Source organism: Prionailurus viverrinus, chromosome C1 (genome assembly GCF_022837055.1).
Source record: "Prionailurus viverrinus isolate Anna chromosome C1, UM_Priviv_1.0, whole genome shotgun sequence".
Taxonomy (NCBI): domain Eukaryota; kingdom Metazoa; phylum Chordata; class Mammalia; order Carnivora; family Felidae; genus Prionailurus; species Prionailurus viverrinus.
The window spans coordinates 27,594,460-27,608,521 of NC_062568.1; the positions used below are offsets into that span (position 1 = coordinate 27,594,460).

Consider the following 14,062-nt stretch of genomic DNA (forward strand, 5'->3'; position numbering starts at 1 on the left):
ATGTTCTGGATGGGATCAAATTTAAAGCAAACCAAATGCTGGGTACATACGATAAACGAATTAGGCAAAAAAGAATACTGAGAGTGGATATTTATTGAGAGTGATAAATATTTAAGATTGGCTACTTACTGGGAAAGAACAGAGTCAGTGGATGAAAGGAACAGTAAATTAGGACAAGCTAGGAGTCTGGCTGATAGAGGAAAACAAAGGATTAGATTTAGAAAAGAAAAATAATTTATTTCATTTCTTATATCAAAAATTACATCCTACAGACAGGTTTAAGAATTAATGGAAGACAAATTTACTGATGTATTTGAAGAGACCAACCTTCACTCACTCGTACACATACCCTATGATAGTACATATTATCTAATATTTATGTTTAATATAGTCCATGTACTTGCATCTTTTCATTGGAAAGGTGATAAAGACAATGCTACTCATTTCGTGAAAGTAAATATATAAAAGGAGTTAACCTCTTTAAATTTAACTAGAAGATTTTCATGAGTGATTTCTTTAGTCACAATATAAAATACACTTCAGGACAAAGGCCATGTGTTGATCATCATTAAATAAGAATCTGGTATTCAAGTTAAAATTTTCTCTGCTTACTCCTATTCAAGTAAAATATAAAAAAAAATCTTAGCTTAAGATTTAACTTTCAAATCTGAATTCTAATTAATTATGAGGGTACACTTATTGCTTCAGAAATGTAAAAGTAACTTTCAATACCAGTCTCTTAAGGATAATTGTTGTATGCCTAACAGAAAAAAAGGAAGCCTCACTGATGTTTCTTGCTGATGACACATGAATATCTGGCATTTTTCTCTCTGACAAAAGGCTGTGACCTAAAAAAAAACCACTGTGACCTAATGGAAGTTAATAGATAGACACTTAATAATAGCTGACACAAGCTTCCTAGGCTTAAAAAGATTTTAAACCAACTGGACAAGCTTTATTTTTATATACTTTTCTAATTCCCATGCCCTGATCTATTTTTCCTTCTCTCCTCCAATTTTATCTAAGTAATGACAGAATACTGATTGGAGAGTTGAAAGTTTGCTTTATTTTCTAAATGAACACAGATATTATATGCTTTAATATTTTAAATCTCACTTTCTAAAAGTAAAATCATTATTTTAGTATAAATCTCTTCCTATCACAGGATGCTGAGATTTTTATTTCCATCATTATTACCAGTGTCAAGAAACAAAAGCAGATGAAAGTTTCTTTAGACAACAAACTTCATAGCAGCCAAGTTGAGATACTGTATTTATCAACTGAAATGTCTACTTGTTATTCCATTTTCATCACACTGTTGTTCACTTCTCCCATTATATAAGCAGAAACCGTTTCTATGGATAACATCTAAATACACCAGAATCCCCAAAGTATATCTTTTCAGTGATTTTATCTGGTCATTTTTTAAATTAATTCAGTGGGCTACACTGTTTAAAAGAGGTTTATATTATTCAACTAATGGTTCTACTGTATTTGTTTAATAGATAAAGTGAACTTCCATTCCTTTAGACTGTTGCTAGTATTATCAGATTTTCCTCAAAATCCTACATTTTTGGTTTTCACTTTTTTGGAAAAAGTAATATAAGGAAGAATTCCATAGCTCTAAACATCTATTGTTAGTCTAGGTAGGATATTTATTTTACTGTGAACAAAGGGTCTTCTATTTGTGATATAAAATGAATACTGCTTGTTTGGTTCTTCAATCTAAAAAGCAGCAAAGTAAAACACCATAAATTTAGGAATTTTTCCCTGGTAATTTTAAAACATCATAAATTTAGGAATTTTTCCCTAATAATTTCAGTTAAACTTCTTTATAACTTTCCAAAATAATTCTAAAACCATTAAGTAACCTTAAAAATAAAGAAGGCAACACTATACCACAGTCAATGAATAAGTAAGCAAAAGAAAAATTTCCGAGGTTTTGATTCAGAAAAGTTTTTTTAAAAATTAACATTTAAAATACCCCAAATCAATCATGTTGGTTTTGCTGACTTGAAACATTCTAAAAAATGTAATAGAAAAAATAAAATGAAATAAATAGAAGCAATAAATTCAATAAATCATAATTATCTTTACTGATTTGAGACATTTTCATCACAAATTCCTGAAACCCTTAAAAAGGAAATCTTCACATTTACATGTGCTCTATTTTATACTTGCTGCACCAGTTTGTTTCAGTGTTACTTATTTAAAACATGGTTTTTTGTTTTTGTTTTCACTGAATCAAACAGAGGATTTTAAATAATTGTAAAGAAAATTCTTCTATAAATTTTTATTAGTCCTGACTTGAACAGATCATATCTATTCAAAAAGCTTCCCTAAACAGAATCCTTTACTTCTCATAAATTTTTTACTCATTCATAGAATTATAAAGAAAAGGGCAATAGATACTGGGGGCAACAGAAGAATTGCAGAGGGAAAGGTTCTCAAAGATTCCATGGAGAAGAGAATTGGATGTAAGGAAATCTATGATTTGTGGAATAAAAAGGAATATTATTTTATAAGAAGCTATTATTATCTTTTCCCCCTTCTGATCAGAAACCCCTTTATGAAAGCCACACACTCACTCACTCCTGAAAAAATAAAACTGCAGTTAACACACAGAATTTCCACACAATTTCAGGGGATTCATAAATTACCCCAAACCCGTGGTATCTCAGATTAAGGACACTTGTAGTTGTAAAAGCTCTCTAACCTAACTCAAAAGGATGACCTTATAAAAGCACTAGGCTTATCAACCACTTTGAATTCCAAAATAAATTTATCAGCATTTTACTTTAAAATTTTGAACAGTAAAACATAATGTAACACTTAACTATGTATAATAAAATTAATTATAATCTTAAAAGTTATACATAACACGAAATACAAACGTGTCTTTAACAATTACTATGTCTAAGTGACTAATGATGCATTATCTTTTTAATTCATGTATCAATCACATGGAAGTTCTAGGTAAAAATGTTAATGTATTTGGGTATCATTGCTAACACTTCTAATTATTGGGGAAACACAGTATCTGCTTAGTAAAGAATAAACCAAGAAATTTTGAACTTTGCAGATAATAAACTATGCTACTTAAAGGATCCAACAGTCAAAATCATAATCATTTTTTTCCTTAATTATACTACTAATGAAATACACCTGCAAAATATATCTCAGCTTCTCTTATTCCTACTCAACTTTTATTATTTAAGCATATAATAATACATTTCAATAAGTTCTCATTAATAATATGCTAGCAGTAGTGGAATGACCCAATGTACCGGTTTCAATAGTCTTATAGTCAACTTATCATGAAAACCTGGAATTTACACTGAGTTTTGAAAATCTAAGTGTGCAACAGATGCCTTTAAAATATTACCTCCAATCAGGAGTTTCATAAATAAACTGATATATTTTTAAATATGGTGGTCAGTAAATAGGAAAATGATTAACTAAAGAATATATTAAAAGCCATGTCTCTCAACTGTCCCATCATCTGTACTATTTTATTAGAAATACCTTAAATTTTGTTGTTTGGAATAATAAGGGAATCATATGGTATTTCTTTATTTTTTAGAAGTTTTTTTTTTTTTTTAATGGATCTAATGATCTTTAGGAATGAACCACAAATCGAATTCAAATGTATTTTCTCAAATCCACCTTAGTGTAGACCAATAATTAATCAATACAACTGGATTTAATATTAGCCAGAAATTTTTAAAGTGGCTAATAATATAACCTATGTCTTTATACACATTGCATATTCAATTTTGATAATCCCTAAATGATTTTCAGTGATACAAGCCCTGAAACATTCAGATAGTTGAGAGATGTGGTTAAAGTGACAAAACAATAAATCAAGTTTCAGTTATCCATGACAGAAGATGGAAATAGTAATCACTTGGAATCTTGAGTATTATATTCAGTTTCTCCAGCTGAAATCTGGCTGAGCCGCTTGCTAGATCCCCACAATTTTCGAGAAAGCTGACCTGAACGCATCTGTTTAAGGTAATCCAGAGAAATGAACAACAGATGTGATTAAGAAAAAAAGAAAGAAAAAAAAGAAGTGAGACTGATGTATAAGACACTGATTTTGTAGGATGCAGAATGTAAGAATGTAAGTTTTGTTAGCAGAATCATTCATATTAACATTTTAATGATTCTTGATTAATAATAATTAAAGAAAGGCTTCTCTATACCAATTGTCTTTCAACTGAAAAAGGTCTAATGCCAATGTGTAAATTTTAAAATTAAATGTCCCAGTTTGTCCAAATTATCAGTCCTTTTCTTTATAAATTAAAGAAATATATTTCACAGTTCATTAAAATAATCTTCTGAATTTTACTTTAGCTAATAAGACACATAATTTTGAGGATTTTCTCCTTTTATATTTAAAGTACTATTGATGCTAATCACAAGGATAATAAGAAAGTACAATAATGTTCTGATGGAAACAAAATAATTTTAGAGTATTTTGATATAAGAATTTCAAAAAATGACATTTAGCAACAAAATGATAAAATATAATTTAGAGAACAAGTATAGCATAAGCTCTCTGAAGGTGAGAATCACATTTGTTCACCATTAAATTTGTACCACCTAGCACGCTTCTCAGCACATAACAATTATTAATTAAATATTAATCCAATCGGTAAATAAATACCCCTCTAAAAGTGCTTATAATTCTAGGTAAGGCAAAAAAGAATCCATGTGGGACACATTTCTCAAACTAACAATATGACTTGTTGGAATTACTTTCCCAAGTATAATCTATTTTTTATTTGTCTGCCAGCCTTTTTTAATGGTTACCCTTCTCTAGGGTACATTTATTAAAGGGATAAAAAAAAAACCAAGCCTCATGCAAATACACTATAGCATGCTTGTTTTGCATTTTCATTTCCAGAAACATTATTTCCATTAATCTATTATCACTTTACCATATGATTAATAAATATGAATTTCATACTGACAGTGTAATATACAAAACTGATACATGGCTTAAAGTACACATTAATCAAGACTTTGATCTTTTATGATAAATTTAGATCTTTACATAAAGATCTTTTCATAACTAAAGCTTTAATCATACTGTCATATGGAATTATATCTTAATTATGCAAGATTCTAAGTATTTGATTATGTACTAAAGTAGATCCATACTTCAACTGATACATCCAAAGATGTAAAACAGATAAAAAATACTTTTATTCCAAATCTGCACACAATTCAGATTCTATGTGTTGTAGACTACATAAAACTTTCAAGGAGGACAAAAAACTTAATAAACAGTACAAAACACTGATTTAAGCCTACAAAATGAAGTTGCTTAGGCATTTTTGTTCCAATCGATTTTTAAAAGAAAAGTGTGCACATAATGGTCACTTCATATAAAAAAATTCAGTAAAATCAGAAACTGAAAAATTACTTAAGGTGGGGAGATGCAGGCAAATTTAAAGGGCACTTGAGTAATCCACAGAAAGTGAAACATATTCAAAGAGAAAAAATGCCTAAAATGTTTTAAATGTAAGTGAAATACCAAGATACAGACTTGCTGACATTCTTTGGGGGACTGTTACAACTGAAGGTAAATGGTGCAATCACTTTAATTTAATAAGACCTCTCTTTTGTTATAATAATATCCTGAACAGGTATAAGAACTGATGAAAACTTAGCAAAAAGGTTCCTATGATCCATGGTAGATTTATTAAAAGCAGTGACACTGTGTTATTCACTAATGACTTCTCTTGAAACAACTACTACAGATGCCATATTTTAGATTTCTCAGAAAAGACTGATGGTATCAATAAAAATTGATAATGCTTAATTTGACTCTATGTAATACAATTAACTTTCTAACAGAATCACTATATTACTTGGAGTATAGCCACCAAGTTTTCTAAGGAACAGTATCAGATTTATGATATCTGAATGTTCAGTAATTGATAAACCATTGGCAAATAAGTTTACAGTAACTACAGGAAACTCACCGAGAATTAGGATATTATATGGGGATATCTGTAGTTCCAAGTAAAAAAATGATGCTTTTACAAAAGGATAATTGACATACAGTCATACTGGTATTTATTGAAATTAAAGTAAATAGTTTTATTGTTTGAGCCTGTATTTAATTTTTTATAAAAGGCTCTTACTTATTAAAAATCCAAGTTGTGTCTTGAATCTAGATTTGGAAAGACAGAAAATAAAAGAACTTTCTTATTCATTTAGAGGACAGAAACTGTCAAATGTATGCCTTCAATTGAAGCATAATATAAGCATCACTCTTGAATACTAGCTTTATCGCCTTTTCATTTACTGCCCTTTGAAAAATCAAATTTGGTTAATTTGTTCATCCATAATGGAGACTTCTGATTCAGCTGGAACAAAGGAGAACCAAAGGAATCCCCAATAGTACGGGAAAAGAAGTTCTTGATGCTATGTTTTACCTCAGCTGGCTTGCCAACACCCACTACAATCAATTTGCCATCTTCTAATCCTACAAGAATATGGCTGTATTCTTTGGTTACACAAACACAGTGGATAGGCATCCGCATGGCTAATGGATTCATGCTGAGATTCAAACTAGAAAAGAAAGAAAACACACACACATAATTACATGGATACATAACGTATTCATGGAATTTAATACCTGGAAGATAATTTAATGATCACCTGGTTCTCCATTCTAATTTTACAGATGTGTAACTTAGATTCAGAAAGGTTGAATGGCTCACACAAGGGCCTACATTATAGCATTACTTAAAATACTTAATCTATCTTTTCTCATTCTCAACATCTGTTTTTCTTCTAACTATATATACAACCAAATATATATATATTTTTTCTTCTAACCAAAATCTTCTCACTAAAAGATTTTCATCTTGTTGATTAAAAAGCTAAAACAGTGTGCATGTGTTGGGGGGTAAGGTCAATAAAATCGGTCTATTTGCCTTGTCTTAGAAGATATATGTATAAATATATAATATAAAATAATACATAATATTTAAAACCATAAATATATGGTTATGATATAAAAACATAACTCAATTATGGAAAATATCCATGGCTTTTAGGATTACGGAATGAAGAATCCTCTGAAGTACATACTGTGTTTAGACTAACCTGCTATAAGATCTCATTCATTTTCCTGATTTGAGATTCTCTTAATAATACCCTGAGTAAAACAAAATGTTGGAAAGATATGATTCAAATAGGGATTCAGTGCTCTTCCACAGGAGAAAGAATGACAAAAATGAGAAGGGACATACAAAAACAGGGACGGGTGTTGGTACAGAAATGATTCTGACATGAATGTGGTAGGATAGAGCACAATGGATCAGGAAATGATTTATAAGAAAGGTTTGGGGGGAAAAAAAAGAAAAGAAAAGAAAGGCTTGGGAGGGGCCAAGATAGTTTCAGTAGTGTAAATAAGCCACAATAAATTTTTTAAAAATGGAAGAAAAGAATGTATTTGGGCATAACAAATACAAATACAGGAAATAACAGTGCTTTGTGTACATAAACTAGTAAATACGAAGAATACAAAGCTCAAAAACGTATCCACTATTTAAACATCCTTTCCCTTCACTTTAATAACAAGACTCCCCACCCATTTTACACACACATACACACAATCATGAACACATACATTAGTCTTAAAAATACCTTAGTTTGTTTTACCCCAATTAAAAAAAAAATTAAACCCTAACTTTAGTTTGTAAAAATTCAAACAAATTTCCAAATCCATAATTGAGGCTTGGCACTATGAAATTTTTTTTCTGTTTTTTAAAAAATTTTACTTGTGGTAAAATATACGTAACATAAAATATCCTACATTTAAAAAATGTACATCTATATTTCACTTACTTAAAGAATTAAACTTAAAGAATTTCACTTCACTTAAAGAATCCAGAAATTCTTTAGCTTTCTCAATTTTTTTCAGAGTTACCAAAAAAAAAGACATGTTCATAATAAATGATAAACCAAAAGATTAGAAATCTTTGATTCCTGATTTCCACTCTAGGCTGAAAGTATTACTACTTTTTCTTTTCCTTTTTTTTTTTTTTAAGATTTTATTTTTAAGTAATCTATACAACCAATGTAGGGCTTGAACACACAACCCCAAGATCAAGAGTCGCATGCTCCATCAAGTGAGCCAGCCAGGTGCCCTATTACCACCTTTTCTTAAGTGAGATTTCAACAATTCTTTATATTTACCTGTGGAGATCTCTTATGGACAGGAAACCTTGTAAACTGCCTGTGATAATGTGTTCTCCAGTGATACACAGATCTGATATTTGTTCTGTCAGGACTTGAGACCCTAAATACTTGCCATTTACAGAAAACAGATGTAGTGCACTCTTATCCTATAAAGTTAGATGAAAATAATTTAATGATCTCAAAATTTAATGATTTAATAATTTCAAATTTAATGTTGAAATAAACATACAGTTATGTATAAAGAGAGTGTGTAGACAATATTATTAAAGTGATTTTAAATCAGAAATAATTTCATACTTTAAGAAAATATTTAATAACTAAATAATTGCTAAGTAAACAATATTAAACAAGAACTCTCACCCCTCCAAAAGAATTAAAATCTCATCCAGTCTAAAAAACCCCGCATTCTTAACATAAAACAAAAAGATTCTCTTAACTTTTTTTAAAGCTGTAAGTTTTTTTTTTTTAATTTTTATTTAACGTTTATTTATTTTTGAGAAACAGAGACAGAGAACGAGCAGGGGAGGGGCAGAGAGAGAGGGAGACATAGAATCTGAAGCAGACTCCAGGCTCTCAGCTGTCAGCACAGAGACTGACATGGAGCTCGAACCCATGACCTGTGAGATCATGACCTGAGGTAAAGTCAGTTGCTTAATTGACTGAGCCACCTAGGTGCTCCCCCCTCCCTTTTTTTTTGAGAAAGAGGGAGAGAGAGGGAGCATGTGTGGGGGAAGGGCAGAGAAAGAGGTAGACAGAGAATCTGAAGCAGGCTCCAGGCTCTGAGCTGTCAGCACAGAGCCCGATGCAGGGCTCGAGCTCACGAACCATGAGATCATGACCCGAGCTGAAGTCAGACACTTAACTGACCGAGCCACCTGGGTGCCTCTGTAAGTTTTTTTTTTTTTTTTAACTTTTTAAGTAATCTCTACACCCAATGTGGGGCTCAAACTCACATCCCTGAGATCAAGGGTCTCATGTTCTATCAACTGAGCCAGCCAGGTGCCCCAAGATTCTCTTAGTTTTTAAATAGCTTTATCATGGAAAGAAAAATAAACATAATTCATGGCTTGTTTTTTCATACCCAGACTGTGCAAAAAGAATTTAATTTGGTTATAATTTCCACTTAAGTTTATGAAGTCCCACATAATCAGAAATTCTTTTTGAAATCATGCATTATATAAGTCCATATAAATCCCTAAAACAAAATAATATCTCATAAATACAGTATAATATGGAAAGGAAAAGATGGGCTTATAGATAGTCTAGCCCTACTGTATGAAACTGTTATATACCTTGAGATTGGTCTTTTCTTCAATGCTGGAATAGATGACAATATGTCCTTCCCAAGATATCGCCAAATTAGGAACAGTGAGGAGTAGAGAACTCTCACAAGGTGGTCGTAAAGTCCTCATGTACTGACCTTTCTGAATGGTATGTATAATCACAGTGCCATCCTACACAGAAAATATTAGAATATGAAAAAAAGAAACAGAACAACACAAAAAGAAAGAGGGCCAGATAAATAAATACAGGAAAGGAACTTAGAAAATGATTATTCTACCAAGGCACATGTACCTTAGGAAAAATTCCAATTTTGAAATTTGAAATAGTCTTTTATTTCATAAAATGCCCTCTTTCCTTAACTTATAAGACCAATAAAATCCCAAAATAGAATCCAGTCTGTTTAAGTTTCTTCTTTCTGGATTAATCCTACTTCTGCAAGTCATACACAAACAATAAAGAATTTCTATGCTTTTACCAATTCTAGAAAAAAAATTATTTTTCCAATTTTAGCATATGTGCTTCTAAAGCAAGCATGAAAAGAATTTAAATTTAAATATTGTTTCACAATTTGTAGAAAAAACTAGCATTTCTTTTTTTTAAAAAAAATTTTTTTTTTCAACGTTTATTTATTTTTGGGACAGAGAGAGACAGAGCATGAACGGGGGAGGGGCAGAGAGAGAGGGAGACACAGAATCGGAAACAGGCTCCAGGCTCCGAGCCATCAGCCCAGAGCCCGACGCGGGGCTCGAACTCACGGACCGCGAGATCGTGACCTGGCTGAAGTCGGACGCTTAACCGACTGCGCCACCCAGGCGCCCCAAAACTAGCATTTCTTAAAGGTGAAATCTTACCCTTGATCCTGACACTGCCATGTCAAGTTCAGTGCTGATGCCAACACTCAATACCTCATCAGTGTGTCCATACAGAATCTGAAAGGGTTTCGATGCTAAGCCCACGGGAACACCTCCCTAGTGTTAAAACATAGAAACGAAGGTAATTTTCTAGTCGGCTATTTTCTACAAAAAGGCTTATACTATATTTAAATTGTCTAATCACAAACGAATATTGCAAAACAAGTTCTTACTACTGCATCTATTTATAGTAGTATTCATTCTTGTGTTTTTCCTTGGATTCCTAAATTATTCCTGGAGAATTCCCAAATTCTCAGCCCCTTTTGAGGCTCTAAAACTTAAGCAGGCCCAGGCTCTGAGCTGTTGGCATAAAGCCTGACACGGGGTTTGAACTCACAAACTGTGAGATCATGACCTCAGACGAAGTCAGACACATAACTGACTGAGGCACCAAGGTGCTCCTATATGGTTTTATTATAGGAATTCCAGAATGGTTCAAGCCTAGGAGAATTTTCAACATAATACATTAAGAGAAAATAAGAGAAAAACTACAAATAAAAGAAGACAAACTGTGAAAAATAGCTAAAAAGGACATTATGGGAACTACTAGCAAAATTAGAACATGAACTGTGGATTAGATAACTATATATATTATATATTGTATAGGTGTTCTGATTTTAATAGCTGAACTGTGATTATATATAAGAATGACTTGTTCTTAGAAAATATACACTAAAGTGTTTAGGGGTAAACGAACACAGTATCTTTACTGAGAGAGAGAGAGAGAGGGCAAGGGCAAAGGGAGAGAGACAAAGGATCCAAAACAGGATCCGTGCTGAGAGCAGAGAGGCTGATGTGAGGCTCAAACCCACAAACCACAAGATCATGACCTGAGCCAAAGTCGGAAGCTTAACTGACTGAGCCATCCAGAGGCCCCAATATCTACAACTTTTAAATTGTTAAAAAAAAAAAAAAAAAAAAAAAAAGATGCTGGGAGCGAAAGACATGAGGAGAGAATAATAAGACAAATGCAAAAATGTACTATTTTTGTAACTTTTCTGTAAACTACTAAAAAGCTACCAAAAGAAAAAAAAATCAGAAGGAAAGTAACTACTTAAATATCAAAAAAAAAACCCCCACAACCCAACAGCAATGTATGGTGAAATGCAACAGCAAATGGTATACTAAATGGCACAATGGTGAAGGCACTTTCATCAAAATCAGACATAAGACAGGGATACTCACTATAATTTTCTTACTCTATTACACTAGCTAATAATGTAATAAGATAAAATGAAATCATTTTATTGGAATCATTATATTGGAAAAGATAAAGACATCCACTTTACTTTCAGATCATATGATTATATATCTTATCTACTTTGTTATCAGAAAACCTAAAAGATACTAATAATTACAAGAGCTGGATAAGAAGATTTGGTAAACCAATTAGATAACTGTATAGAAATCAATAGCTTTTTTTTACACTAGCCATAATCATTTAGAGTAAAAGTGATTTAGGGGTGCCTGGGTGGATAGGTTGGTGGTTAAGCATCTGACTCTTGATTTCAGCTCAAGTCATGATCTCACAGTTCATGAGACTGAGCCCTGTGCACTGGGCTCTGTGCTGATAGTGAAGAGCCGTTTCGGGATTCCCTCTCTCCTGTCTCTCTGCCCCTCCTCCAGCTTGTGTGTGCTCTCTCTCAAAATCAAAAAGAAGTAAAAGTGACTTAAAAAAGTCCCTTCAAAATAGTAATAATGCAATAATCAGAAATAAACTTAAATAGGGGTGCTGGGTTAGGAGACACCGGTTAAGCGTCTAACTCTTGACCTTGGCTCAGGTCATGATCTCATGGTTCGTGAGCTTGAGCCTCACGTTGGGCTCTGTGCTGACAGTGCAGACAGAGCCTGCTTGAAATTCTCTCTCCCTCTCTCTGCCCCTACCCCACTCCTGCTCTGTCAAAATAAACTTAAAAAATTTTTTTTAAAGAAATAAACATAAACAAGTACAGAACCTAATGGAAAAAAATAATTAAAAGATTTTGTTGAAAAACATTAAAAAAAGAACAAAAACAAATACGGAAAGACATGTCCTATTTCTGGATAGGAATGATTATAAAAATGCCAATCCATACCAAATTAATATATAAATTAAATATAATTTCATCAAGATTAAGAGATTTGTGAGGAAGATATGGTTAAAATATTTTTTAAGTTCATATGGAAGAATAAATACTAATATAAGACTAGCTGAGAACATTTTTTATAAAGAAACATAGTGAGAGGAGATTTGTTTTACCAAATATTAAAATGAAAATATTTTGGTGTTGCTATAGAAACAAAATGGCGAATCTAGAAGAAGATCCAATTCAGTAGGTAGTCATTTATGCTGGCATAAATGACTTTCCACTGAAAGTAAACATAATAATACATTTTAATATTCTATATTATTATAGAATATATATTACATACTCTATATATTCTATCCTATATATCTATTTTTTTTTTAGTTTATCTTTATTTTTGACAGAGAAAGAGCACAAGCAGGGGAGGGGCAGAGAGAGAAGAGAGGGAGACACAGAATTTAAAGCAGGCTCCAGGCTCTGAGTGGTCAGTACAGAGTCTGATGCGGGGCTTGAACCCACGAACTGCGAGATCATGACCTGTGCTGAAGTCGGACGCTTAACCGACTGAACCACCCAGGCGCCCCTATCATATATATCTATATATTATATACATAATACTCTTATTCTCTATTATAAAAAGAAAAATTAATTACCAAAGGATTGAAGATTAAAATGTAAAAAAAAAAAAGTTAAGAAAAATATTATAAGAAAATTTTTAGGTAATTATTTTAATAAATTTGAAGTAGAAGAAAGCCTGTCAAGTAGAAAATCTAAAAGCCATAAAAAAGACACTTTACTTCCTTGAAGCAACATCATAATGAGTATAATATGGCTGATAAAAATTATAAATCTGTAATTTCTAGTAGTCCCACCAGAAAGGAAGATTATTTAAATGTGTAACTAACCTGTTGTATTATTTGCCATATCATACATGTAGTGTCTCTCGAACCAGAAATCAAATGTATTCCACAATAATCTGTAGCTAAACAAGTAACAATATCTGTAAGAAAAAAGGAATTACAAAAAAATGAAATGGCATGGTTTTGCTGGGACAGAACTAAAAGGGCAATTTTAGTTCATGGTCAAACTATTACTAAATTGGTTGTTCTAGCAGGAGAAATGTAGGAACGGCAATGGAAAAGCACTGGGGAAGAATAACACAGGAAACAAGCATTTCTAAACTCATGTAGAGGATCTTTCTTTGAGGTCACCCAGCTTTGAGAGTTAAGAGTACACACGGGGCAGGGAAATGTCCATTAGAGTCCTGCTAGTGGGTTAGGAGGCTTGAAATGGATCCCCAGGTAGTTTTGATAGGCCTCTCTGCTCTCTTACTCTCTCATCCCCATTTACCTTCTACTCCCATTAAGAACTGAAATCCTGTGGAATATATTCCCCTAACAAAAAAAGTACATATTACACTGCAAATTCACACAATATAAAATACATTTCTACTAAAAGGGAAAAACCTGAGCTAAGTGGCATCTCAGGAGCCACTGGTACAGAATTAGTAGCAGACTCCCATTTCCCTTTTGTAATAGGTTTATCAGGAGGAAACTACACCATGTCTTATTCTTATAC

General features: G+C 32.2%; 1 protein-coding gene across 4 annotated transcripts in view; it reads right to left on the reverse strand.

The window, feature by feature from the left end:
• Window positions 1–216: 216 nt before the first annotated feature.
• Window positions 217–14,062, reverse strand: part of NBEAL1 (neurobeachin like 1) — a 167,636-nt gene continuing 153,790 nt past the window's right edge. For 2 of the 4 annotated variants that reach the window (XM_047869187.1, XM_047869186.1), the window contains 6 exons: window positions 13,390–13,484; window positions 10,359–10,475; window positions 9,516–9,677; window positions 8,221–8,369; window positions 6,450–6,585; window positions 217–4,005 (listed from right to left, as the gene is read on the reverse strand). In XM_047869187.1, coding sequence (XP_047725143.1) covers window positions 3,904–4,005; window positions 6,450–6,585; window positions 8,221–8,369; window positions 9,516–9,677; window positions 10,359–10,475; window positions 13,390–13,484 — 761 coding nt within the window. In that variant the 3' untranslated portion in view covers window positions 217–3,903. Of the gene's footprint in view, window positions 4,006–4,027; window positions 6,586–8,220; window positions 8,370–9,515; window positions 9,678–10,358; window positions 10,476–13,389; window positions 13,485–14,062 lie in introns of those variants that run through there. The other 2 variants (XM_047869185.1, XM_047869188.1) reach the window with 1 other exon arrangement.